General features: G+C 38.9%; 6 protein-coding genes across 7 annotated transcripts; 3 read left to right on the top strand and 3 right to left on the bottom strand.

Annotated features, from left to right (window-relative positions):
* Positions 1-3,022: 3,022 nt before the first annotated feature.
* On the bottom strand, positions 3,023-6,122 carry LOC116916459 (nuclear pore complex protein Nup54). 2 transcript variants are annotated; one of them, XM_032921712.2, is made up of 10 exons: positions 6,011-6,122; positions 5,724-5,938; positions 5,176-5,282; positions 4,851-5,088; positions 4,521-4,796; positions 4,304-4,454; positions 3,811-4,243; positions 3,480-3,743; positions 3,297-3,413; positions 3,023-3,234 (listed from the first exon to the last, which is right to left on the bottom strand). In XM_032921712.2, exons 2-10 carry the CDS (start codon positions 5,779-5,781, stop codon positions 3,136-3,138), a joined length of 1,743 nt encoding a protein of 580 aa, XP_032777603.1. In that variant the 5' UTR covers positions 5,782-5,938; positions 6,011-6,122; the 3' UTR covers positions 3,023-3,135. The 2 variants fall into 2 exon arrangements, with proteins under 2 accessions (XP_032777603.1, XP_032777602.1); XM_032921711.2 differs by having other exon boundaries at positions 4,851-5,282; positions 6,011-6,121.
* A 142-nt stretch (positions 6,123-6,264) lies between these two features.
* On the top strand, positions 6,265-12,715 carry LOC116936793 (ATP-dependent translocase ABCB1). Its single transcript, XM_032943947.2, has 9 exons — positions 6,265-7,194; positions 7,483-7,630; positions 8,269-8,369; positions 8,516-8,633; positions 8,708-9,740; positions 9,824-10,032; positions 10,112-11,643; positions 11,719-11,986; positions 12,046-12,715. The coding sequence occupies exons 1-9, from the start codon at positions 6,956-6,958 to the stop codon at positions 12,286-12,288; spliced, it is 3,891 nt and encodes a 1,296-aa protein (XP_032799838.2). The 5' UTR covers positions 6,265-6,955; the 3' UTR covers positions 12,289-12,715.
* A 771-nt stretch (positions 12,716-13,486) lies between these two features.
* LOC116916460 (CD2 antigen cytoplasmic tail-binding protein 2 homolog) lies at positions 13,487-14,837 on the bottom strand. Its single transcript, XM_032921714.2, has 3 exons — positions 14,541-14,837; positions 13,677-14,473; positions 13,487-13,616 (listed from the first exon to the last, which is right to left on the bottom strand). The coding sequence occupies exons 1-3, from the start codon at positions 14,692-14,694 to the stop codon at positions 13,515-13,517; spliced, it is 1,053 nt and encodes a 350-aa protein (XP_032777605.2). The 5' UTR covers positions 14,695-14,837; the 3' UTR covers positions 13,487-13,514.
* Positions 14,838-18,508: 3,671 nt separating this feature from the next.
* LOC116916455 (ras-related protein Rab-7a) lies at positions 18,509-20,095 on the bottom strand. The gene is made up of 5 exons (XM_032921710.2): positions 19,943-20,095; positions 19,516-19,754; positions 19,259-19,456; positions 19,032-19,190; positions 18,509-18,931 (listed from the first exon to the last, which is right to left on the bottom strand). Exons 2-5 carry the CDS (start codon positions 19,693-19,695, stop codon positions 18,842-18,844), a joined length of 627 nt encoding a protein of 208 aa, XP_032777601.1. The 5' UTR covers positions 19,696-19,754; positions 19,943-20,095; the 3' UTR covers positions 18,509-18,841.
* Positions 20,096-20,248: 153 nt separating this feature from the next.
* LOC116916448 (flap endonuclease GEN homolog 1) lies at positions 20,249-22,893 on the top strand. Its single transcript, XM_032921702.2, has 5 exons — positions 20,249-20,486; positions 20,606-20,646; positions 20,742-20,798; positions 20,863-21,931; positions 22,040-22,893. The coding sequence occupies exons 1-5, from the start codon at positions 20,430-20,432 to the stop codon at positions 22,778-22,780; spliced, it is 1,965 nt and encodes a 654-aa protein (XP_032777593.1). The 5' UTR covers positions 20,249-20,429; the 3' UTR covers positions 22,781-22,893.
* Positions 22,894-23,678: 785 nt separating this feature from the next.
* LOC116925848 (DNA polymerase epsilon subunit 4) lies at positions 23,679-24,674 on the top strand. The gene is made up of 2 exons (XM_032932615.2): positions 23,679-24,306; positions 24,436-24,674. The coding sequence occupies exons 1-2, from the start codon at positions 24,064-24,066 to the stop codon at positions 24,577-24,579; spliced, it is 387 nt and encodes a 128-aa protein (XP_032788506.1). The 5' UTR covers positions 23,679-24,063; the 3' UTR covers positions 24,580-24,674.
* The last annotated feature ends 1,571 nt before the right edge of the window (positions 24,675-26,245 follow it).

The following is a 26,245-nucleotide window of genomic DNA, read 5'->3' as shown; positions in this document are numbered from 1 at the left end:
TCATTCTGGAAAGCCTTATTGCTAATAACGCTTCAATTACATGAGATGCAATTCAGCGTCTTTTTTGCCATATCATTTAATTATAGATATTGACCTAGGCCTAGGGTACCAATTCGCGTTTTAGTACTGCGAATCTCCACCGTATCCTATTGGTGTTTTGTGAAAATCTGCTCCTTCGATCTGCTTCTTCGCCGTTTCATCGTCATCAGCAAATTCCAACAAAATTTTCATCATTTCTGATTTCTCATCAAAATCCGTGAACAGAGTTTTAATGGCCTGAGTTACACGTGAGAACCAATTTGTCATTTCTGATTGCTGGTGAATGTCTTCTTCCGATGACTTCTTTGTCCGTTGGAGGAGTGTGTGAACCATTTCGGGTTTCATAGCATTATTGCTAATAACATTTCTGTTATCTGAGATGTAATCTTCTTCGCCGTTTCCTCGTCATCAGCCAATTCCAACAAAATTTTCATCATTTCTGATTGTTCATCAAAATCTGCACCCGGCGCTTTGTCGTTGCCAATTACATCGGTGAATGAACGTACCATTTCGGATTTCAGGTCCAAGTCCTCTCTCGGTGTCTTTATCTCTTCTGTTAGCTTTGTGAACATGTAAACCATTTCTGATTTTTCATCTAGGTCGAATCCAGGCGATTTACTTTCCTACATTACATTCGATAGTCTGACGTTTAACACGCCAGAATTCTCTTCAACGTCCGCCTCTAGGGCGTTTTGGTCTGTCTTTCTAAAATGATTCTTTGCGGAAATCACTTTAGAGAGAATCTGGTTGATCGCCGCTCTCATGGGTAAATATTGTGATGATGGAACCGACGATACTAACTCGACCAGCCGTGATGTCGCTTTCGTTGCTTTTTCTTTTTGAGTTATGTTCGATAGTAGGTTTATATTTTCAACTCTTTCGTCAAAGTCAACCTCCGTTGTCTTTTCAGCCTGGGTTACTTTCGAGAATACGTCTACGATTTCTGATTTGTTGTCAAGTTGCGACTCTTCGGTATACTCTGTAGTGGATTCAAGTTTTTCCATTGAAGGAACTATTAGTGAAAGTATCCGCTGTATGTTGGCTCTGGTTTCGTCTCTTCCATATTGGTGAACAATGTTGGACAGTAATGTTGCGGTTTTTAGCTGTGTTTCTAGGTTTTCCCCCTCCCTTGCAATTGCTGAAAGGATGGTTACCAATCGTGACTTGGTTTCCGGGTGTATTTCTTGAGAAGCGATCGTCAACAGAGTGTTTAATATTTTCAATTTCAATACCTCGTCAGTATCTTGAGTAATGACTTCTGAAATTAATTTCACCATTTCCAGTTCAACTTCGGGATTTGTTTTGTGTATTTTATTCACTATGTGGGATAGAACGTCAGTCATTTTCCCCTTAATATCGGGGTCTATTCCATGCTCCAAAACGATTGATGTCAATGTTTCTACCATTTTCCCTCTGTCCATCGTATTAGTCTCCCTGGAAATAATTGATGTCATGAGCTTCATCATTTTTTCTTCCAATTCTAAACTCTTCTTGGTCTTGACGTTGGCCTTTATTTCAGGGTGACTGCCGCGAGAAACGATCGCCGATAGCAGGTGGACCATTTCTTCATCTAGAGCGGGTATCGTCTCGTGAGAAAAATGGATGGACCCTGAATCGTCATCACCATCATTTTTAAAGAAGCCATTAAGAGAAAATATTTTTCCTTCTAGTTTCCGAGTATTGATGTCTGGTTTTTTAACACTTGAATCGTAAATATTAGACTCCGTTAAGGAAATCGTTTCAACCGCAAGTTTGAGATCGGGATCGCTGGTACGAAGAGGTGGGTTATAAGCTGTAGCTACATCTGGTAATGACTGGTCGGTTGTAGGGCCGTTCATGGTAGAAGTCTTAAGATCGGTCTTCATTTGATATTCCATATTGGAAATTCCCATTACGATTACACCCACTATAGATCCAATGGCTAGAAGTGATGCGGCCACGGCGGCGTACTTCCTCAAGGTAGATTTCTTGACGGAAACCATTCTCGTTGAAAGATGTTTAGAATGCCTTCAGATGATGACGAAGCAAAATGTCTCTCCTACTTAAGTTCGACATGCAACCCAGATGCTGCAAAATGTGCGAAATCTCTAAGATTTCGTGAAGTTTTCGCAAAACTACGGAGTTAGTTACAAAATTTTTCGTCGAAATTCGATTAAATGTCTATAATCGCATATAATTCAATGTAACTTTATATCGGAAAGTGTCATATTAATCGGAATAAACGTTAAACAAAGAAAAGAAATTGGGCGGAACCATACGCCATTGTAGAAGATTAGGTTCGTTAGGTGCAAGCGGAAGCTGGAAAAATATTTTTACATGAAATAATTGGCTTTCTTTCATTACGTAATCGACTAACAATAAAAAAATTTACACGAATTACATGATTGTTTAACAACTATTTTTATAAAATCTTATATCGGGAGCTCTATGTTATTTACCGACAGGGATTTTGTTTAGATGGCAACCGGACGCCATTAGTACGGATTTTTTTTTTAACGATGGCGCCCTTCGTTCACCTTTTGGCTCTGATTTTTAAGGAGTCTAAATGTTTCAGAATTAGATGCAGCCTTTCTGCATTTTTTCGATTGAGTAACAGAACATACGATCAGATTAAAGTCCAATAACATAAGCAGAAAGCAATGTGCATAATACTTTAAAATTCGAGAAGTCCTGCCCTCTGAAAGGACCATATATTCTGTTTGCAAAAAACAGCGTCCTAACCCCTGGCATTTCTATAGATCTGAATGTGTTGAATGGAGTATTTTCTGATCAACAAAAGATACTCCACGATACGATATCACCCCATAAATACTAGTAGATCTCCAGTAAGACTAGAGGAAAAGAAATTTTTTTTGTAGAATCGACGAATAATTTCTCATCAGTAGAAAGATTCATCAGTGGTTCGTGATAAAAAAACTAGCACTTACAGTAGGCTACGAACACGTTATATGGGACATAGAATAATGATAAAAAATAAAATGGCTTGTGAACAATACGATTGCAAAATATATTCCTGTGTTAGAGCCTTCAGAAAATGGAGGAAAATAACACAAATACTTTGCTTATCAAAGGCTCTCAATTCATCCGTTGGCAAAATTAATGTTTCAAAGCATTATCTAAGACGAGTAAATCGTTGAAATCGTCTTTCAGCACGTTCATCAGCTGAGCCATTCCTTCTTGCTGTGATTTCAGTACCTGTAGAAATGAGATATGGGGTAAGATGATTCAAAGTTTGCGCGTAATTTGTCTTGTATTACTTGTTTTAAATCATCCAAGACATTTGGTTCTATGTTGTACCGTTCTGCCATTCTTTCTGCTGGCATAAATGCAGATTGTCGCATCCTAATTTGTGAAAGCAATTCATTTAATCGCCCCTGTTTTGTTAAAACATAGCTTATTAATCTCTCTACATCCTTTATTAAAATATTAAATTTGTCTACTCTAAACTGCGTAGGGATACTGAGTTCGTTGTGCACAGACTCGAGTTGCACTCTTAATCGTTCTTCTTCTGGTTGCAGGGCGAAACCTTCTTTTCGTGAGCATTCTTGTTTTATAAGAACTTTAAGGATTCGATGCTGCAAGTCAATGTATCGTCGTCGCTGTTCACTTAGCGCTACTGATGTTTCAGATGCTCGCGATTGCAGGTTAGCTAATTCTTCTGCTAATTTATCCAATGTTCCTTGGTGTCGACGAGTTTCCTTCTCCTGAAATAAGTATATTTGTTCCACGATTAAGCCCATCAAAAGTAGTTTCAAAAACTTTTATGAAAACCTGAAGATGAAGATGGCGAACAAGATCGCCAAATCCAATCAGTGGTATAGGTATGAAATTATCCCGATCAGGATTTTCCGACTGCGCTTGTTTCCAAATTCGAGCATCGATACCAGCCGGAGGAGACGCCAGATATTCTCGCAGTTGTTCGGGCGTTGGTCGCACCCTTGGGACACAGGAAACAACGCCGAGCGTGCTGAGTTGACCACGAGCCGTTTGCATCATGACTGGTGGTTGCTGGTTCCACAGGAACGAAGACAGCTCAATAGCAGGTACCTTGTGGATGGCGCCGGTTGCTGATCTTTCTTGAACACAGATCAAGACTTCGGTTTTATTTATGTCCAACCCCGAAACACCCTCCACGGTTACGTTAAGGTTCGGCTTGTTTCCCAATGCTGTAGTTATGACACTTACTAACTGGGCTTGATCTCGACTGGAAAAATTGGCACATTAGTTATCTCCATAAATGTTATTACACACAATACGTAGATACCGAAGTTCTGTTTCGGGTTTGTTAAATAGCATGACTATGATTCCGTCTTCATTCTTTCCTTGCGGTAGTTTACTATAGCCAATTGCTTTAAAACGACATAATGAATTTTCCGCAGTATATTGGACAGCACTAGCAGTGCCAGAGTAAAAGCCTAAATAAAGATAAATACTTTAAATTGCAAGTTCAATCCGACAATTTAAGTATTTGTAAAGGATACCTTTTCCTGTTCCCCATGCCGCTTGCAGGAGATTCCAACGGGCCAAGATTGCGTCTCGCTCATCACCATAAACGTTACAGTAAAGTACAGAAGATAGAACGGATTCTACTTGTGTGCCGGCTTGCTGAGCAGGAGGGGCAGGTTGGGATTGTGCTTGTTGACCAAATAGCCCGGTTGAAGGTGCTGTGCTTCCAAATGCAGGGGTACCTAAAGAAAAGGATGTACCTGATGGAGCAGTCCCAGTACTTCCAAGAGATGTCCCGAATGATCCACCTCCTACCAAACAATGTCAAGATTACCTAAAAGACGATATCTTGTTTAAAACATTACCAGTTCCAGAAAAAAGCCCAGCAGACGTCGAAGCAGCAGGCGTTCCTAGGCCAAAACCAAAACCTGTGTTACTTGTCTGTGGCTGCCCAAAGCCGAAAGTTGGAGCTCCAGTGTTGGTTTGAGTTCCTCCGAAACCGAAGGTGGGAGCAGCTGTACTAGTTTGCGTTCCACCAAAACCAAAAGAAGGAGTGGTGCTAGTTTGTGCCCCAAATCCAAAAGCTGGGGTTGCTGAAGTAGCCTGTGTAGTACCAAATCCAAAAGTAGGTGCTGCTGCAGTGGTGATTGTTTGTTGGGTGCCAAACCCTAGTGCTGGTGTAGCATTTACTTGTTGGGTTCCAAACGAAAAGGGTTGATTTGCTGTGTTGGCCTGCTGTGCACCAAATCCTCCAAATGTAGTGGTACCAGTTTGCCCGGTTCCTCCAAACAACCCTCCTGGAATACAGAAAGAAAAAAAACAATTAACACAATCTAAAAAATATACAGAGTTTATTTCAAAATCTAAACACACAAAAGAACTACTGGTTTCCCAAGGTGGAAAATTTGAAATTCTTTTAATTGATAATATAGACAGTCAACACACAAACCAAATTAGCAACCAGCATGTTTGAAAAAATTTTTAATCCATCAACCTTTGAAATTCGTTTCATGGTTTCATCAATACACTTCTTTTTGTTGCCATCCGGCATCTTGTACTGTCTGCTACCATGAATTCATCTCCAGATTTCAAGAGAAGAACTAACTTGTAGTTGCACGCCACAGTCTCAGTACAAACAAGTAATTCATGTTGGGGAAAAACAGCCAGGTCTCAGGTCCTTTCAACTTATCTGTGCTGTGGATGGGGTTTGACAACATAAACAAAAAATTACATTTTACCTGTAGTGGATGTAGCAGATTGGGCTGGTTGGAAAAGGGATCCACTAGGAAATGACATTTTAGTGGTATAAATTTCTTTTGTAAAATACGAGTTTGAATCTTGTCAGAACGGCGTAATATGTACAACCAGAGTTGAAGCTGCCGGTTATGTTCTTTTTCCTACTTCAAATTCGGTGATAGAAGTTACAAACATTACTGCAAACAACTGCTGGGACCTGGGAGGATACAGAAGTTTGTGGAAGTTAAATAAAATGCGGGCGTAGATTGCGGAAATTCTAACATTTTACCACAACTACGTTTTAACTCATTCTAACACAAGGCTTCTCTGAAAATTGCCTAGGCGAGCAGGCGCGCTAGCCGCTAGGTGAATACCTGGTGAATACTGAGTAGTGACTAGTGAGTACTGTACTGTACATACATGAATACTTGATTGAAGATTGATAATAGACTAATAATACGATCAAAATGTTTTGTAAATATTATACATACTAAATCATTTAATTGTGTTATGGCTTTCATGCACAGCAACGTGCAACTGCATTTCTTTAGGTTACTTAACAATTAACATAGAGCACTAGGGACAATTCACAAACATTGGCTGGTTGAAGGTCAGTTTTTGTTTGAAATACTAATACTGTCGGTTATGAGTTTCGTAAAGCAATTATCTTTAGCTGTGTGTTATTACGTCCATTTTAGTGGTACCCCTATGGTATGGTTCAGACTGAAAACTAACATTTTTCGCAGGATCATGTGATATGGAGAATCGGATGTTGAACTCGTTCCAGAAACGTGACAATACTGGGAAGAAGGTGTTTGCTTGAATTACATATGAGTACCAATAATGACGTGGAATCGTTTCGCACCGAATGAAATTCGACCAAGTTTAAAATATCTAGAATTGAAAAAATAAACAAATAATATATTATGAACAAATTTAAATAACGTAATTTCGTTATTTATTTTTTATTTTTCTTTATTTTTTGATTTGTTGTTGTTCTTGTTGGGCACTGGTGTCAGAAACATTTTTGCCAGAAATTTTTCCAAAGGTTTTCTTTGTTGAACAGTATTATATCGCTATATAATTTGAAGCTTCGGCACCGACGAGCGATGACGTTCCAACGGACGACCTGCTCAAACTAAGCAAATTGATTGCATTGGTAATCGAGTGGCAGCCTTAACTTTACGCACGTTGTTTTTTTATCGTGGGTGTAACAGAGATAAAATCGCAGACTATGGAAGATCGAGCTGTTCCCTATATTCTTCTTTTTAGATTTGCATCTACATCCGATGTGTGGTTAACGATTGTTTCTATAGTGTCGGCCGTTTCGGCTGGTATTTCTCTTCCTGTCTTGATAATTCTTTTCGGCAAACTTACCGATAGTTTTGCTCGTGGAGAAAGCTCAGCTTGTTCATATACCTATAACGGTAACGGATGTGACACGGCTCGCATTAGCAATAGAACTCAATTTGGGTAAGTAATCGTTTTTTAGTATAAACGGGCTAACAAGTAATTAGGAACTACGTGCTAAGTGATAAAAATATAGACATACGTACATTTATACTGCACTTGCGCTAACATTCTAATATTTTAAGCTAACTGTCTATCTTTCCGTATACCTAATCAACATTTTATTGTAACGCAGTGTTTTTTTTTTTACTCTTAATTAGTTTTCTTTAATTATCTCTTTCTGAATTGTTTTCGCAGGCAACGGTTTGTTCACAAAGCATTTTTTTTTCTCGTTTGTGTTTTTGTTGACAGCAAGCTCCTTCCCGAAAACCAGATGAAACGTTATCCTCTTATGGAAGATGTAATTACATATTGCATCGAAAGTGCCACGGTGGGAGTTGCCTCACTCATTCTACATGCTGTCTTCGTGGCATGCCTTAACGTGGCGGCTTATAATCAGGTCTAGTATCAACCATTCCAATTATAACCATGTTGCTTTAACCTCGCTAGCAGTAAATTTTGTTGTTGTTCTTTAACTCGGTAAACGTAGTAGTCAGCAGACACAGTAGAAATCGAACAGAAACAATACGAATGCCCGGTGCAGTTTATCACAGCTTAACCCTATTAAAACATAACCGCCAGTCATAGGCACAGCCTAGATTGCATTCGTCTGATTTATTTCATATTTTGTAGCTCATCGCGAACTTTTTTTTTTTTAATTAAGAAAATGAAACTCTTCAAAGATAACGTGAACTCAACGACAAGATATTGTCACGTACAAGAAAATTCTAATGGCTATTTGGGGTCGGGGGTGGTTCACCCCCTCAGCCCTCGATAGGTTAAGGAACAAGGGGAAACTTAAACGTAGTTAAGTCGTATAGTCCTAGTCTGTTCGGGCTCTGTCTGAGAGTGTATGTGAGCCAGTCATCTGTGCCGTTGTTCTGATTCGGCCAGCGGCTTGGTGAGCATGACCATCGGGTAGTGAGGCGACGTGAACACCCTCCCCCTATCCGTGTGAGCGTGACAATATTGGGGGTTAAAATCGTACTTATATCGTATATCGTATTATTCGTATACATAAAACTCTTTTATTAACAGGGGCGCAGAATAAGAAGTTTATTATTCGAGGCCGTTCTGTTTCAAGAGATAGCTTGGCACGACATTCGGCATCCCCAGGATTTTGTCGCACAGTCAACAGAGTAAGCTTGGCGGTTTGTAAAACAATAAAAGTTTTAAAATTGCCCAACAAATATTTAATGCCGTTACCGCATCTGCTTGAACACAATCCCGTCCTTTCATGTTTTCTAATACTTACATCTTTTATCAAACGTTTCTTTGGTTGTAGTAACGTCCGAAAAATAGAAGAGAGTATAGGCGAAAAATTAGGATTAATTATATATTACTCATCAGCCTTTGCTGCGTGCACCATTACTGCATTGTACCATGGATGGAGACTAACCATGGTTGGGTTTGTTAATAACATATTTATATTGTATACATTATTTTGAAAGATATATACCTGATGCCTACGCCTTAGGTTATTCTATCACCTCTTCCTCTACTGACTGCTACGACATTTTTCCTCTCAAAGCAAAAGACAAAATTTATGCTTCAGGAACTTTGTGCCAATTCGCTAGCTATTGCAAGTGTTGAAGAGGTGTTTGAATGTCTTCGAACGGTTGTGGCATTTGGTGGGCAACAAAAAGAGCTGCAACGTTTCCAGCAAGAAATGCAAACGACTGAATTTGCTACCTTCAGACGCAGCCTCTTAAGTGGTCTGGAAGCCGGCTTGTGGTGGCTCCTAACATTCGTATCTTACGCCTTGGCATTTTGGTACGGAGTAGGCATGGTTTTGTCCTCTTCGTCCTCCCTCTCCGACAATAAATCGATTCAAGGAGAACAAAAATATTCAGTGGCAACTTTCAACATAGTTTTTTTTAACGTTCTCTACGGGGGAACTAAAATCAGCCAACTTCTTAACCTGATCGAGATATTTTATACTGGAAAAGTCGCAGCCAATTCGGTGTTTAAAACAATCGACACCTTAAGAATAACACAGCTTTCTAAAAAGAGGGAGAGCCACAATTCCCCAGGAAAAATTGAAGGACTGATAGAGTTTGATGAAGTCCAATTCAGCTACCCCTCAAGACTGGAGGTGTCTGTCTTGAAAGGCATCTCTTTCAACATTCCACTTGGAAAAACAGTAGCTTTAGTTGGACCGTCTGGCTGTGGCAAAACAACAGTGATACAAATCATTCAAAGATTGTACGACCCGATCCAAGGTGTGATTCGTCTGGACGGTATACCACTAAATGAATACGACCCAATTTGGTTACGGCGTAATATAGGCATCGTTGGTCAAGAACCTGTTCTCTTTGCAGCCACCATTAGAGAAAACATTCTATTAGGGGGTTGTTTTAATGGAAACGAACAACAAGAAATATTGATGGTAGAGATGCAACATGCCGCAAGACAGGCTCTTGCTCATGACTTTATCCGGTCACTTCCGCTGGGATACGAAACTGTAATTGGCGAAGGCGGCACGCAACTAAGTGGCGGCCAGAAACAATGTAAAATGACAATTACATTTTAAAATCCAGGAAAAATATTATAAAAGATATATTTATATATATATTTTTTTAAATATATCTAGGCATTGCCATAGCTCGAGCACTAATGAAAGATCCAAAAATTCTCCTGTTAGATGAGCCAACCTCAGCTTTAGATACATTGAGTGAAGTTGCAGTGCAGAAAGCTTTGGACAGCGTTTGCAGAGGAAGAACTTGCGTTATTATTGCACACAGGATGGCTACCATTCGGAAAGCCGATTTAATCATCGTTCTACATGAAGGACTCATTGCCGTATATCAGTTTCAGTTTTATTTATTATTGTGTCAGTCCTTAACCTTAGTTGTTAACTATCAAATTTTATTTCAATTAGGAAAGCGGATCCCATGAAACCTTAATGGCTAAAGGAGGATTGTACTTTAACCTTGTCACTAAATCAAATTCAGCTCATAGTCAAACCTGTTCACCAATTGCTGAACCATCTTCTAAAATCAGACCAATCCAATCAAACAATTCGGTTATTTCCGCCTTGGAAAACCAACCTCCAAATTTGACGAGCGTTAACGGCGTAAAAGCTCAGTCTAACAGGAGTATGCCTCGGCATATGCATCATGGAGAAATATGTTCGCAAAAAAAGTATTCTACTTGGTTAACGAAAGTCGTAGGACTTAATCGGCAATTGTTACCTTACGTTGCCCTTGGCGTTTTGGGATCAATCATCACAGGACTTTGCCAACCAATCTTTTCAATTGTTTTCGGAGAAACGTTAAGCCTTCTGAGCATGGGGACACGCGCTGATACAGAGATTAATGAAATTAGAGTCAAGTTTCTATTCGCCTTCTTAGTTCTAGCCGTAGTTGCGGGTATCGCTGGATTTGTGCAAACATTCACTTTCTCTCTGGCTGGAAGTCGATTGCTGCTACAACTCCGAATATTGAGCTACCAGTCAATATTAAATCAAGAAATAAGTTGGTTTGATCGACCGGAAAATAGTGTAGGTGCTCTTTGCACGCGTTTGATGAGTGATCCATTTAACATTCAATCAGTGGTTGGTTTGCGAATGGGTGCCGTCATCCAAGGTTTATCGTCTTTGGTCTTCTCACTAGGTTTAGCTTTCTATTACCAGTGGAAACTAGCGTTAGTCGGGTTCATATTTATCCCCATGTTATTGATCATCTTTGTGATAGACTCGAAACTAGGATGGACACAAAACTCGGCAGAAGAAAAGAAATGTATTGAAGATTCGAACCGCGTAGCAACGGAGACCATCTCCAACATTCGCACAGTGGTGGGCCTTAATAAACAAGAACATTTTTATGAAAATTACAAAGAAATATTAGAAATGGGACAACAGCCTCTTAGAATGAGGGCGGCCGTTCGTGGCTTGGTATGCGCGTTGGCCTCAAATCTTGACACGCTCGTTTCTATCTTTTTTATGTTTTATGGGGGTTATCTGGTTCAAAACGAAGCCATACCCGTTAAAAATGTGTTCACTGTCTCTGAGTCTCTTGTGTATGGCATGGAAAACGTTGGGAAAGATTTGGCTTTTATGCCAAATTTTAGAAAAGCGTTTGATTCGGCTGGGCGTTTTTGCAGTTTATTGGATACAGGCGTAGATTCTAGCGACACTTCTTCTGATCACAAACCAACTGCTTATATCCCTCATGCCCGTCTATTGGAGCAAATCAAGTTCGAGAATGTACGATTTAGTTATCCTGTTCGGGCTGATGTACCAGTTCTAGATGAATTCAATGTCGTTATTCAGCCGGGCCAAAGGGTGGCACTAGTCGGACCCAACGGTTCGGGAAAATCTACGTGCATTCAGCTACTTCAACGCTTCTATGATCCCGATCGGGGAAGTATTCATTTGAATGGATGTTCTTTGGTCGATTTCTCAAAAAAATCGTAACGACATTTCTGTCTTATCACACTGTATGTGCATATATGTTTATCAATAATCATGTTATTGAATGGCTACAGTTTACGGTTCCGGTTTGGCCTGGTCTGCCAGGAACCAATTCTCTTCAACCGGACCATTGGTGAGAACATTGCATACGGGGACAACACTCGCCAGGCACTCACTGAGGAACTTATAGAATCTGCTCGTCAAGCCAACATACACCATTGGATTGAGTCGCTACCCAACGGTTATGAAACAATCGTGGGTCATCGTGGAGCTCAGCTAAGCGGCGGTCAAAAACAACGTGTGGCCATAGCTAGAGCCCTTCTCAGGCGACCTCAAATCCTAGTAAATAAAGTTAGAAATTATATTCATAGCAATAGTTAAACATTAGAATTTAAATTAAGATTCTAGACGAAGCGATGTCTGCTCTGGATTCTGAATCTGAACTTTTGGTTCAGCAAGCGCTCAATCGAGCTCAGGTTGGCCGTACTTGCATCGTTATTTCCCACAGCTTGCAGTCAATCAGTAACGCGAATCTCATACTTGTATTGAACCGAGGAAGAATTGAAGAACAAGGTAATCATCAGCAATTAATGGAATTAGGAGGTCTATATCATAAATTGTTCACATCGGAAAAAAGTTGTTGACAAGGATACAACATATAAAATGTAATGCTTATCCCGCCAGCAGCAGGTGATTAAACAACCGTAGTCTATACCTGAAAATTTCTTAATCGTGTCTTTGGTTTTGAATAATTTGTGTTAACAAATCCCAAATCAAGTAAATAAAGCAAAATAATTACTGGCGGTGCTGCCATGGTAAACTCGCCTTTATTCAAAATTGTTTTTCCCTTAATTGATTTACTCTACATTAAGCTCCACAACTGTGTATCTGAGCACTATTACAACATATGACAGACTGATACGACTCTGAACAATTCGACAAAACAAGGAGATATGAAACCCCAAGGCAACTATAGCTATTACAATAAAAAAATTTATTTCACATCATAAGAATGAACATCATCAAAGTAAATGGAACCGGGTTCTCTCTTTGTTTCCCGGCATTCAATAATTTTTTGCTATATAAAACGGGGGAACGGATTTGGCTTATTATTATTATTTTTTTTTTTTTTTTTCACACAGATTTTCCTTTGACGGCAAGACTCGTTCCTTTTTGCTTATACCACCTATCCTTCGCTTTTTGTTAAGTTTTGGGACCATACAATCTCGTCATTTTTTGTAGCTGCAGGATTTCATGAAAACATTACTTGCATAATTTCGAAACACATGCTTGGGGAAGGAGATTGGAGCAGGCAACGAGTAGTAGAGGTCTAGAAATTTCACACGAGTGAAGGCTTAAAAATGTAAGCTAATTCAAATTCTCGGTCTAATAAGGTGGTTTCACACAAGAAAATCTCAACATTTCATTTGTCTTTATCATTACATTCTTTTATGCGCTTACATGATGATTGCATGACTCTGTTCACACCTAAACCAAAATACGTTTCTAAAGCGATTTTTTGCCTAACTTTGCAGTTTTTGTGATTTATGTCAGATACTCAGATTCATTGCCCAGAGTGTGTTCATTTCCAATTACCAACTAACTGTTTCAGTTACCAGAGAAATCGAATCATGTGAACTACGCAACTTTTATGCCTTTGGCCCTGACGCGTCCTTCTTAGTTTACTTGAGGGCTCTCTCGTTTCAGTTTAATAAGGTGGCTAGCAATCAATGAATCTATTAAAAGTCCATGGCTGAATGATAAAGCCATTGGCTTGACTGCTAAATTTATTTTAAGAAAAAACGTGGAAGAAGGGATATTGTAAATAACAATACCATTCAGTACAACTGAAGGAAATTTATTAGGTGGATCAAAGATACAGATCAAAATCGATTCGTCGCGAAGTATAGAAATCTCCTTGTTGCCCAACACGGCGTACCCATACACCCGATTCAAAGTATCCCTGGTTTACCTGAAAATCACATCAAATTAGGTCTAGTAATCAGTCAAATTATAAAAAAACAAAACAAACCCAATCAAGCATCTCGGCTGTACTATGTGGTCCATGTACTTCAGAGTCATCCTCTTGTTTCCACTTAAATTCCCACTGTACGGTTTCTGAGGTTTGTACTTCGTTGATTGTAGCTTGACTTTCGCCTTCATCGAATCGAACCTTCTTAGTTATAGGTTCCCCCTCAGCTGATTTATGTTTGTCAGAATCATCGCTTTCTTTATTCTTCTCGTCAAACATGTCTCCAAACATATCGAGATCGTTATTCGGTTTCGATGCAGACTCTTCTATTTTTTTTAATTTGTAATGTATTCCTTCAAATGTTTCTTGATAAATATCCATATTCCCCATTTCGGAAAGGATCATATTAGCAAGCTCAGTTAATTTTGCTATAGATTCCTTTTTTAATGCACTTTCTTTGTTGTCTTCTTCATCTGGTTGTTTTTTCTTCTTTTTCCATCGCTCGGATGCTGTCTGAACTTTACCACCTCCCAGTCGTTTTAAAGCCTTGATCACAGTTTCACCAGGTAAAAGAATGGTAAGCATTTCTTTGTATGCAGGAATAGGATCAAACTTCTTCAAGTAATCATTTGTGTCCATGCTCTCTTCATCTGATGGGATTTTGTTGGAAGCTGATTGAGAATTCACTTTTACCCAATCAATATTGTCTAACCAGTGGTCTTTCACTTCATCTTTCTCTCGCTTGCCAAAAATATAAGTGCCTTCTTTATCAAAGTGTCCTTCTTCCATTTCTTCCTTCATGTTAAATGGTGTGATTTGAACTTCTCCATCAAATTCTTGTGTGGGGTCCTCTTGTCCTGACAAAATGGTGGGAATTATTTTTGTATTTTTTAGTAGTTACAAAATCCCTTTTTTAAAAATTACCTTCTATGTCATCCTCCTTCATCATTTCGTATTTGTCAACGTTTTCGGCATCGTTCTCGTCACCGCTGTCATCTCCGTCAGAAAAATCACCTTGGTCAACATTTCCCGTTTCTAGAGAATCTTCTTCTAGCTCTCCGTGTTTTCTTTTCGGCATTTTGTTCAATAAAATACCTTGTGTCTTAAGAAATATGGTTTGGGCAACACTTTTTCACTTAGAGTTTAATCCAAAGATAGTTCAAATTATACCTTCACAACCTCGTATAATTGTTTATGGTAGCTAGCAGACGACAATGCAGGGGCGCATGATCATCGACGTCTATGCTTGCTGCAATTAGCGCTCGGCCCCGCACCAATCGGGGAGCTTTTGTAGGGCTCAGCCCCGATCACATTCTAATCGGGGACACCACTAAGCATCCCCGATTTAAATGAATCGGCATGCCTAATCGGGGATGCAACCCCGATTGCAATCAATCGATCGATATAAAAACATAATCGATCGAGTCGAAATTGATTACTATGTTGAAAACCGGGGAGTTCATCCCGGTTGCCCCGTTAAAAACCCGACCCAACTTCGCAGTTTGAATTCGGGCGCCATTTTTTCAAATGACGTCGGGGCAAGCGGGTTAACCTCGATTTTTGCCCCACCCCGCCCCGGATGACGAAGTAGCACCCCGATTTCCCTTTTCCAGGGCGGGGCAGTTAACCTGATTTTGGCTAATCGGGGCCGATCGCTAGCAAGCCCTATCCTTTAGCATTGGCGTATTTATCGTCTGCACGTTAAGACGCCGTCTCAGAGACCTTGTTGGAAGGCATACCGGATAGCTATCGCTAGAGAGCTAGCGACTAGCGATATTTGAGTGTTTTGGTCTTTTGGACTGTGATTCCCTCCCTTGGTTTACCAAGGAGGTCTACAGGACCTTTATTCCACTCCCTTTTTCTGAGTTGAAAGCATATTTTAATCATACCTTTTACACAGTATTATGGATCTTGATGCTGGATAATTAATAATAAGCGTCTCGTTGCACTGCTAATTATGAATTAAAAATTATAATTTATGATTTCATGCCGTTTCGTGTTTTCTGGAAAATATGGGCGGAATTACACACTCCAGATTTCATAGATCACCGCACTTCCGCAGTGTATCAGCTGATAGTTATTGGGGGGGGGGGGCCAGCGCCACCAGTGTTTAATACTTTAAAATCCCTATTGCCTTCTTGTTACAAGTGGCTATAAACCCTTTTACAAATGAAGACACGTAGGTGGCGCAATTTTTTCTGAAATGAAATGGTTTCCGTTATTCTTTGTTTGTTCCCTCACCGCATCACCGGGAAAGAATTTTCCAAGATGGACTACCCGGCCACGGCAAATTGATTGTTTATTTGTACCACTACTAGGGCTCGGCCCGAATTGGGCGAGATCGGGTAAACCGATCTGATCTACCCGAAAAATGGACGATTTGTTGCGATCGGTTCGGGTCCTCCAGAAACAGATCGGTTTCGGTGCGGTTCTTCGGTGTGATCGGTAAGATCTGCCGCCAGTTTTTAAGATGGCGGCTTAAAAACTACTTATGAAATTAACTACTAACAGTAATGAATTTAGCACTTTTGCACCTTTGTAAAGTTAGGAAACTTTTAATATTCTATAATAAACTATAGAGCAAGTGACTGACGCGTACCCTCTACTGTTTTACCAGAGTAATAGAATACTGGTGTAGCCACGCTTATGGCGGGCCCTCCCATTGCCTTTTTGGCCTGAAAGTCTTTCTGTCCCATAACGAAAGCGCCACAGCGGCTGTGTTGTGAACTTGTGATGTATTACGTTTTCGCTATGTTTTCGCTCATTTTCGTCGTCTGTACTTCAGAAAGTAAACAAAAAGTGGCTTAATTAATTAGTGTGAAAAAAGTAAAAGTCTACGATTTTAAATAACAACCCTTAAAACTCAATTCATAGGTGGCAGTTACGGTTATGGGACACTTAAATCGATATCTTGCCTCATTTTCTCACAATCGATACGCGAAATTGGCAACAACTTTTGGGAAAAAATCCGAGAGAGGGAGTTAACATGGCCGTGGCTACACCAGTATTCTATTACTCTGGTTTTACGAACGCACCTTACTATTTTAAGAGAGAAATTGCGGCTGGCGGCCATGTTTATCTCGAAACAAACATGGCTTCCAGCCGCAAAAGCTAATCTTAAAACACCAAGGTGCGTTCGTAAAACAATGGGGGTACGCGTCAGTCACTTGCTCTATTATGGAAATGGTTATATTTTGATAAAATCTGTCCATTTCTGTAAAAAAATGGCTTACAAAAGTACTTATTGGAGTACTAAACCGATTCGCCATTTATCGGGTAGGTCGGTGCGGTTTGGCGGGTCTCCCCATCTCCCAATACATCATGTTTAATTACTTTACAGAAATGGGTAGCTCTCATTAAGAGCTACCCATTTATGTAAAATTTATTAATTTTGGACTTGTAGTTTTCCCGTAAGGAATTATTTAAATTTTAAGCACACATCGGTTAGGTCGGTGCGGTTTAGCGGGTCTCAGATAATCCCCATACCAAAGCAATAAATGAAATTTAAAGAACAGGAATGAATAGCCTTTGCAAAGAGCTAATCATTTATGTAAAAGTTATTAGGGTTATACTTATACTTAAACATTCCGTATCACTGGGGAGATTGGGGATTACCTGAGACCCACTAAACCACACAGACCTACCGGATATGCGTTAAAATTAAAATAATTCGTTACGAGAAAACTATAGGTCCAAAATTAATAAATTTTAACTTAACCCGAGATGTGGTTTAACGTGTCTCGGGTAATCCCTCTATCCCAGTACACAAAATTAAAATAGCTTCATAGGTAACAATATTAGGTCTAAATAAACAAATTTTACAGAAATGGATAGCCGATGATAGGGGTTATCCACTTCCGTTAAATTTTTGCTTTAAAAATACCTAACCGAGTAGTAAACTGATTGGATATTTTTGTCGGTGTGGTTTGACGGATCGTGAAACTAAATGAATTATAATCGGTAAACTATAAGCTCTACATTTGAAAAAAAATTACAGGAATGGATAGCACTTGATAAGAACTATCCATTTGTGCAAAATTATTACATTAAAATTTTTTACTAGGGTAGTAAACCGATTTACAATTTTTTGTTTATTTCGGTGCGGTTTCACGGGCATCGGGTAACCCCCACCTGTTTTTTTTGTTTTTGTTTTATCCAACTACAAATTGCCTTCAAATTTGAATTCACATGTGTTAATTCTTACGTTCTTTCAGACAAAGGCATAGAGAAAACGCAAAAATTGATTACAGAATTTCAACGTAGGAATGCATCTCGGAATCCATGTTCGTATGAAAGCACATTGATTTTGTTTTCTTAAGCACCAATCTCATCATTAACGGAAGAGACGACCGAGTCAAGTCGCGTAATGGAAGATCGACGCGTGATTGGTCGTCGACTACATCTTGTGTTCTAGGCACGTTCAGAAAAGAAAACCTTTCGCTGAGTTACCAATTTAGTCACAGTGATTAAAACAGCTGTGTGCAAGCCTAAAATGGATTATAACTTTTTATTCACCAAGCTAACCCAAAAATTATCGAATCATTTCAAGGAAACGATCAAACGAACATAAAATAGGAAAAAAACCTCCGGGTAACGTGCAAAATATTTCGAAATCCAACATTTAGTAAGCTCATACCAAGATCTTTCGTTCGTTTTCGTAAACGATTGTCTTATTTAGCAAGTGAATTGATTGAAAAGGTTGCCTCGGATGGCATAATGATACAATATTGGATTTCAGGAGAAAAGGAAACTTAGATTTAGTTAGCTACTGTTTGCACAAGTCGGTTGTGAAATGCTAATAACGATATCACAAATTAAGAAGGACCGAGGTGCAATACATAAAACGCTAATGAAAAGAAGGCAAGGTCGGGTTACCACGCGCGTAGAAAAGATTAAAGAAGAAAAACGTATGTATTCATATATTTATAGGGAGGGGTATCAGCAGTAATCAACGTTCCGCTGCCGGAGGAAAATTTCTCACCTAAATATTATCATCGGCTTAACATTCCAACAGACGGAATGGGAAAAAAATCGATTGTTTTAGGAAGTTGAGAACTATACTACATTAAAGACCTGTAGTACCAAAGTTTCTTAGCCATAGAACATTTGGTCATTAAAAATAAACCGCTCTAGTATTGGATATTCCCTTGAAAAAAAAAAAAAATCCAGCAGTGCCGATTCAAAATGTGGATTGGAGAACAAGAAAATTCAAGACGAATCGCCAACTAGCAGGAACAAGAATCCTGTCTACCATTTCCTCTCTGATCACCTGGAGTCAGCTTGATTTGTTCCGGGAATTCATTGTAGAGGTCGACCTACAAACAAAAACCAAATAGTAAGCATTTCAACACATAGTTATTAATTGTGTTATGAATGTGTTTGCATGAGCCACAGTTTGAAAATAAAAGTCATCACCTGTGTTTCCTGAGCCAAAGCATTTCTAGCTATTGTTTGGAAGGCTTGTTCAACATTTATTCCTTCCTTTGCACTAGTTTCAAAGTAGGGAATATCATTTTTTGCATGGCACCACTGCTGAGCCCTTTTGGTGGAAACAGCTCGATTTTCTAAATCAACCTGTCAAGAATAGATGAAGGATGTAGTGAACTACTACTGAATAACTAAAAACATTGTTGAATTTTCACCTTGTTGCCAAGCACTACAAAAGGGAAATTCTCAGGATCTCTCGGTGAGGCTTGAATAAGGAATTCATCCCTCCAGGAATCTAAATCTTTAAAACTAGTAGGAGATGTCACATCAAAAACAAGAACACAACAGTCGGCCCCACGATAAAAAGCAACTCCAAGAGACTGAAATCTTTCTTGTCCAGCTGTATCCCAAATCTGTAAGATAAAAGTGGAATTATTGTGGTTCATGGAATCAATAGAATTACAATAAGTACCTGCATTGTTACAAGGCGATCATCAACCATAACTTCTTTGGTGAGGAAATCTGCCCCAATAGTTGCTTTATACTGGTTAGAAAACTTCCGATTGACATATTGGTTCATCAACGAAGTTTTACCAACACCTGAGTCTCCAAGAATTATTACTTTCAATAATATCTTTCGACGCGATGCCATTATGACGGATCAGAAAGAAGGTTTTGTTGGTGAAGATTGTACTGACTGATGCTGAATCTCTGCGTTAAACATGCAGAACAAAAGAAAATGTGTTTATACGTAAATATACGCCCAGAAGAAGTAAATGAAAAGAAAAACGATTGCTCGTTCAATTGAACTTTCACATAAAAAATTTATCAATAACAAATCGGCAAAATTAACACTAAACAGCTTAACACACACAAAATCGGATAAGAGTAAAACATACCACTTGCAAAATTGCCCCAGTTTAGTGAACAACACAACGTCGAATCGACACAATGAACGATAGATAGTACCCACCAGACCACCAACACTACTGCGAATGAGAGAAGTGACTAATCGTGTTAGGGTGTTCTCGGTCTCACTGTGCCAGAGAATGATCGTGTTTTTCAAGTTTACTCTCGTGCGTTTTTTCCGTCCTTCTTAATATTATCAAAATTCCTCGTATCACACCCTCTATAGTAAAATACAAGTGCGGTCTGCGGTGAATGGTTCTTATTTTATTACATGTTAAAAAGTATAGTTTTCAGAAAGCGGACAAAACCATGTGGCAACAAGGCATTTAAAAAATAAGAATAGTTAAACAACGCTGTCTGCTTAGCTTTTTATTTCAAATTTGAAATTAAGCTTTCAAGCGGAACAACTTAATCTAAACATATATGAACGTTTCATAATGTTGCCCGAATGCAAATTCTCCTAAAGGATTTACAGAAATGGGAGTGAAATACCTATGGAGCATAGTGGAACCTGTTTGCAAAGAGAAACCTGTGGTAGGGGTCTTATATGCTCCTACGTAAATCACCATCTTCTCTCATCCTTTGACTTTATTGACATTAAATATGACACCCTGTAATACAAGTCTTGTTTTTTTTATATCGTTTCCATACAGGCGGAACTATTTGGAAAACGATTAGCCATAGACACTGCTTGGTAATGGTTTACTCTTGTTTGTTTGTTTGTTTTTTGTTCTGCTCGTTTTCTGTTTTTTTAACTTTTATTCTTTTTATATTGCTTGGCCCTATTAGCTGGGTTGTCAGGGATAATCAAGTTTTGCCATCTCATATACCAAAGCCTCATTTAAGGTAAAATAACTTATACTCTATAATTTCTAACAATTCACTAACATTTATTGACTTTGGAATTTAGAAATCTTTTCTTTAGAACTGCCTCCCTTTTAGAGAATGGCATAGATCCAATATATGTACTTGAAGGTAAAGCCCCAGAACTGAAGGGAAAAGTAATGAAAAAAAGACAGGAGGCAAGGTTTGGATCATGTCAAACCATTGCATCTGGATCAGCTAGTACAACCCAGAACTCAACTGGACGTTGTAGATACAAATTTATTCAACAAGAATGCAAAGAACTGCTTACTGCATTGGGAGTTATCACGATAACTAGCATGGGGGAAGCGGAAGCCGCGTGTGCTGGCCTTAACCGTCAAGGAGCAGTAGATGGATGTATCACCGTCGACGGTGATGCCTTTTTGTACGGCGCCAAAATGGTTTATCGCAATCTTAGCACGGACATAACCAATTTCGTTTGTCAAGAATATTCGATGGATTTGATAGAAACACGTTTGAATTTTTCCCGAGATAAACTTGTTGCGATGGCTATATTATTCGGCTGTGATTATTTGCCGGACGGAGTTCCCGGAGTAGGAAAAGAATCCGCGCTTCGTGTCATTTCAACATGGAAAAATGGCCAGGCTTTAGAAATTCTAAAATCGTGGCTTTCTGAGGAAACTGTTGGCGATAGCATTCCCTTGCGCCCTGCACACTGTTCGCAATGTAAACATCCGGGTTCCTTACGTTCTCACGCAAAATCTGGCTGCCTACATTGTAAAACAACAGGTGGTGGATGCAAACCGTCAAGCGGAGTTTGCCACTGTGAATGGCACCTAAACGAGATCCACTATGAAGAAGTAGCTATTCGTGAGAAACTGAAGCGTTTAAAGGAATTAAATCTAGAAGAAATCTTCGACGAGTTCAAAAATGAAAATCATTTGGAGAGGAAAGGTGGTGCTATCCAGCCGTGGCAAATGCCTTGCATTCAGACATTTCTTGATATCGCCACTAAGAAGCTCAAGTGGGAATCGCACTATGCAGCTGCCAAAGTTCTCCCACTTTTAAGTCGATGGATTATTATTCACGGAAAAAGTCAATGTCAAAAGCAATTTGCAGTTACACCGCTGCGCATTTTGAAGAAGCGAGTTAAGGTAGGAAAAACTAGCTATATATATTCACGCATGAAGACAGTGTGGACGTTAAAGTCTGTCTTGAACATTATTTTATAAACATTGCCCTTTTTATTTAAATTTTTCTAGCGTGGATGTCCGATGTATGAAGTCGAATGGAAATTTAATAATGAGAATGAAACTTTCCCTAGCCATTTCAACACCTTGGAGCCACAGTTTTTGATCGAAAAAGATTTTCAATTTCTGATACCAATACCCGTACCAAAACCCTTAAAACCAAGCAGAAGGAAGAATGAAAAAAAAAAAATAAAACCTTTTGACAATGTGAGGAAACATGATGTGGTGGATATGTTCAGAAATATGAATCTCGAGACCAAAAAGAAACTAGATTCATCAACAACTATATCAGAAGACTTGAGCCTCGCTGATTTATCAGGAGGAACGGATGACTCCGATTTATCTGCTATAGTGAACCATATTTGTAACAAGAAAACAAAATCTGCTGACGATGGTCGAATACCCGATTCCGACGCAGATTTTCATTACCATGAAGAGAAATCGAGTTTCACGTCGAGCCCGTCGAAATCCCCCGTGCTGCCACGAGATTCACTAGGCGACTATATGATTCAGAAATTTGATCTGCAACAACAAGACGAACGCCCACTTCCAAATTTCAGCTTAAACTTTTCGTTTGAGAAATTTTTGGAGACCTCTACTACTCTCGCACATTCTCGGTTAAACGATACTAATTCTGCAGTCATGTTTTCTACACCCTTGAAGCAGTCAAGTAATTCAAGGGAAAACGCCGAGCAAGATAGCTTTGCTACGCCCTCTCCGTTGGCGGAGCGCTTCAGTCGCGTCCGCATTTAACAAGTACATCTCTCGAGAGTGTTTTTAAGCAAGTAAAGAATTTTTCCATGAAAAAGTTTCGGAAGTGACTGAAACCACTGCAAAGAAGGATATAATAAACTTACAGCTTGCAACATGTGTCTTTTTCTCCGGTTAAATTTTACCAAGAAAGTCTCAGTAACATAGCTTGGCTAAAATGAAAGGCAGGTTTCAAATTTTACAATTGGTTATCAAAAGTTTAGTTTTCAAATTGGTTGAAGTATTTTCTTGTCAGCAGCTTAATGGCAGCTGAGCAAAGACGTGGGTTTTGCTCTTATCATGAAACTATTACGTCATTTCCTTTACCTCCAAATCATTATTCGCATTTAAACTCTTCATGCCATTCTTAGGGTAGCCGGTGAAATAGGACTGGAGAAATAGGACTGAGAGAATTAGGACTGATTTTTTAAAATCTTTAAAGAAGTGCTATTTCTCCTTTTGCCAATCCTATTTCTCCTTAGAGTAAGGCATATTTTCTTCTTCCTACTCTTACACATTTCTGGACAATGAGCCTCCAAACTGGTAGGCAAGTTAAAGAATTCCAGTAAGTGTAAAAAATCACCTCTTTGAAAAAGATTTGTGTCCACTTAGTAATATTTTCATCATTACATTTCACCACTCAAGGACTCTCGGTGTTTGTGCAGTTCCCGGTTCCGGGTTAAACGAAAATTTGTCTTAATTGAAAAATTGTTAAACGACAAGTAATAAGAAAAATTCTGTGCGTATTTAAAAGAGGTTATAATTGCGAGCGCCAGATGGTGTCGTCCTAACCCTTGTTTTTTGTCTGATTGGCTCTTACTAGGGAACGCCTACCCGCCATAGGAGGTATTCAAGTTTACAACCATTAAGTAGGTCTTGACCATGGGGACCATCCGACCATATTGAGACCGGAAAGCTTTTTTCCGATTCGAAAATTGGGACTATCAGTGTTATAATTCTTGCCGCTAGATAGCGTAAGATACATAGGAAGGAATTGGTAAAAATTTACGATATATCGCTATATCGATGTCGTTATTGGTAATCCGTATATCGTTACATCCGGCGGGAAACGTTTTGGCCTCGCTTCTCGCCCTTGTTGTAGTTTGTAGTCTGCTTGTGTTACTTATAACATTTACGTTAAATAACATTTATTTAACATTTATTACATTAAATACATTGGGCACGACCTGGCGAAAAGCTGCATACTACTGGCTGCGTTTAAGTGATGAATGGTGAAAATTATTGATTACTGGTAGGATCTTGATTATTCCAGTGAGATTTTCAAGATGGACCAAATGGAGGAAAACGAAATCGAGCTAGAAACAGTTGTGATAGATGACAATGTTGACAGTGCTGACTTCAATAATGTGCCAACAGATACCGTAAGCGCGGCGATAAGTGTCGAAGAATGCAACAAAGTTGAGAAGCTTGTCAAATTTCCTATCACACGAATCAAACATCTGGTGAAGATGGATCCAGACGTCAATCTTTGTAGTCAAGAAGCTTTATTTCTAATCACAAAAACAACAGTAAGTCATAAACAAGTTGTGGTTTACTGTACTTATTAATCAAACAAGTTTGTTTTGATGTTTTGTATGAATTTCCTTACTAAATAAAAAATTTGAATGTAGAATTATTTACTTCTGCTTTTCTTTCAGGAATTCTTTGTTGAGTGTTTATCCAAAGAAGCTTATTCCTATACTGCACAATCCAAAAAGAAAACTGTCCAAAAGAAAGATGTGGAACAGGCAATAGATGCAGTCGATGCTCTGGCTTTCCTTGAGGGTGTTTTGGACTCATAATGGATGTGTTTTGTGTTAAGAGCTATTATGTTTAAGTTCTTACAAGACCACATGTGTGGCTTTAAATACAAAGGTGTTACAATTTTCTAAGTAAACTGCCAAATCTTAGTATACTTTCTTTCCCTAAACAATAGATATTTTAAACTATATCAAGATATGAATAGCAAAGTATTTTAAGCGAAATTTTTTGAAACTTAAGTGATTATTCACATACCGTCGAAATTCGGGGCATGATTAGCGCAGCCAAGCGGGATACAGAAACGCGTTAGTCAATATTTGTCTTAATGGCAGCGTAGTAATTCGACACAATTTACCAGCAAATGTTATGACATATCCCACCGATCCAAGCCTCGGGATGATTTGGTACTTGATACACCTTGTACGGTACGCAAACCTTCACAGTAGACGTTGTCTAAGTATTTAAAAGTCGCATTTTTGGTATCATTTATAATACTATAAGTGCATGATAGTATGATTTAGTCTCGGCCTCGACGAGGCTGTGAACCTGTGACCAGGCGGCCGATGATTTGATACTAAATGCCCCTTGTAGGCTAACGATAACTATCTATACAGCTAAGTGTTTAATAGCGTAATTTATAATAGAACTGTAGTAGTAATTTGGAGACCGTCCAAGGAACAAAAAAGCGTAAGGACGCTAGCGTATAAGCGTATATTTAACTCGATTGTCTCTTCGCAGTTTCTACCTTTGTCTTTCAACACCTGGTAGTTAGCTGAAATAATACAAAATAATATGCAGATAGTTGCTCATTGCGTAGACCAACAGCAGGTATATACTGTACTATCTAAACAATGACTTCGTTTTGCCCGTTACATTGTTTACTTAGAAAAATGGCAAGTGCAATTCATTGTGCATTTTGTAACATACAGTACTGTACATAATCTGTATAGGGTGACAAGGTCACTGATCACAAGGTCACTGATAAGTGATAAGACAACCCCCTTTTGCCGAAGCGCTTTCTGTACAGTTACCAGTTCTATTCTAGCACCGCACGGGGCACGGTACCGAAAAAAATTATTCCCATTATCCGAATTTACATCACGATGTAAATGACTTAATGACATCTCATATATGGGATGAACAAGTTTATTTCAGTTTTTATTAATGCTCAAAACCAGAGTTGCCGTGATCGAAACTTCTAGCCCCAGTTCTATCTGGTTTATTTTTATTTAACTATTGTTTGTGCATGGTTTGTTGCTCATCCCCTTGTGGCAGACGAATTTCTGGCAGCAAACGAAATTCTTCGGCTAAAAAAGACGAGCCACTTACAAACAATAATAAAATAAAAATAAACTAGATAGAACTGGGTTTCGAAAAAAAAAATTGGGAAATGAAAAAAAGAATAGGGTACCCACTGCTAGGAAGAAAAGGGGGAAATCTAAATTATAGTTATGAAAACTTAATTTTTAACGTGAAGAAGATGGTTTCTCCATATGACGCTGCAACCGCAGTGACCAACTTCGACACAAATGAGATTTTCGCATTTGTAGAAAACGCGCAACGCAGGATGTTTTACTGCTCTATACTCAATACCTGTATGTAATATAAAACATAATATAATATAAATAATGTAATATAATATAAATGTGTGTATAATACATATTAATTTAAGTACTGAGGCTGGGAATAATTTTGTATATTGTCTCA

The sequence above is a fragment of the Daphnia magna genome, linkage group LG2 (assembly GCF_020631705.1).
Source record: "Daphnia magna isolate NIES linkage group LG2, ASM2063170v1.1, whole genome shotgun sequence".
Classification (NCBI taxonomy): Eukaryota; Metazoa; Arthropoda; class Branchiopoda; order Diplostraca; family Daphniidae; genus Daphnia; species Daphnia magna.
This window is presented reverse-complemented; position numbering and strand designations above follow the sequence as displayed.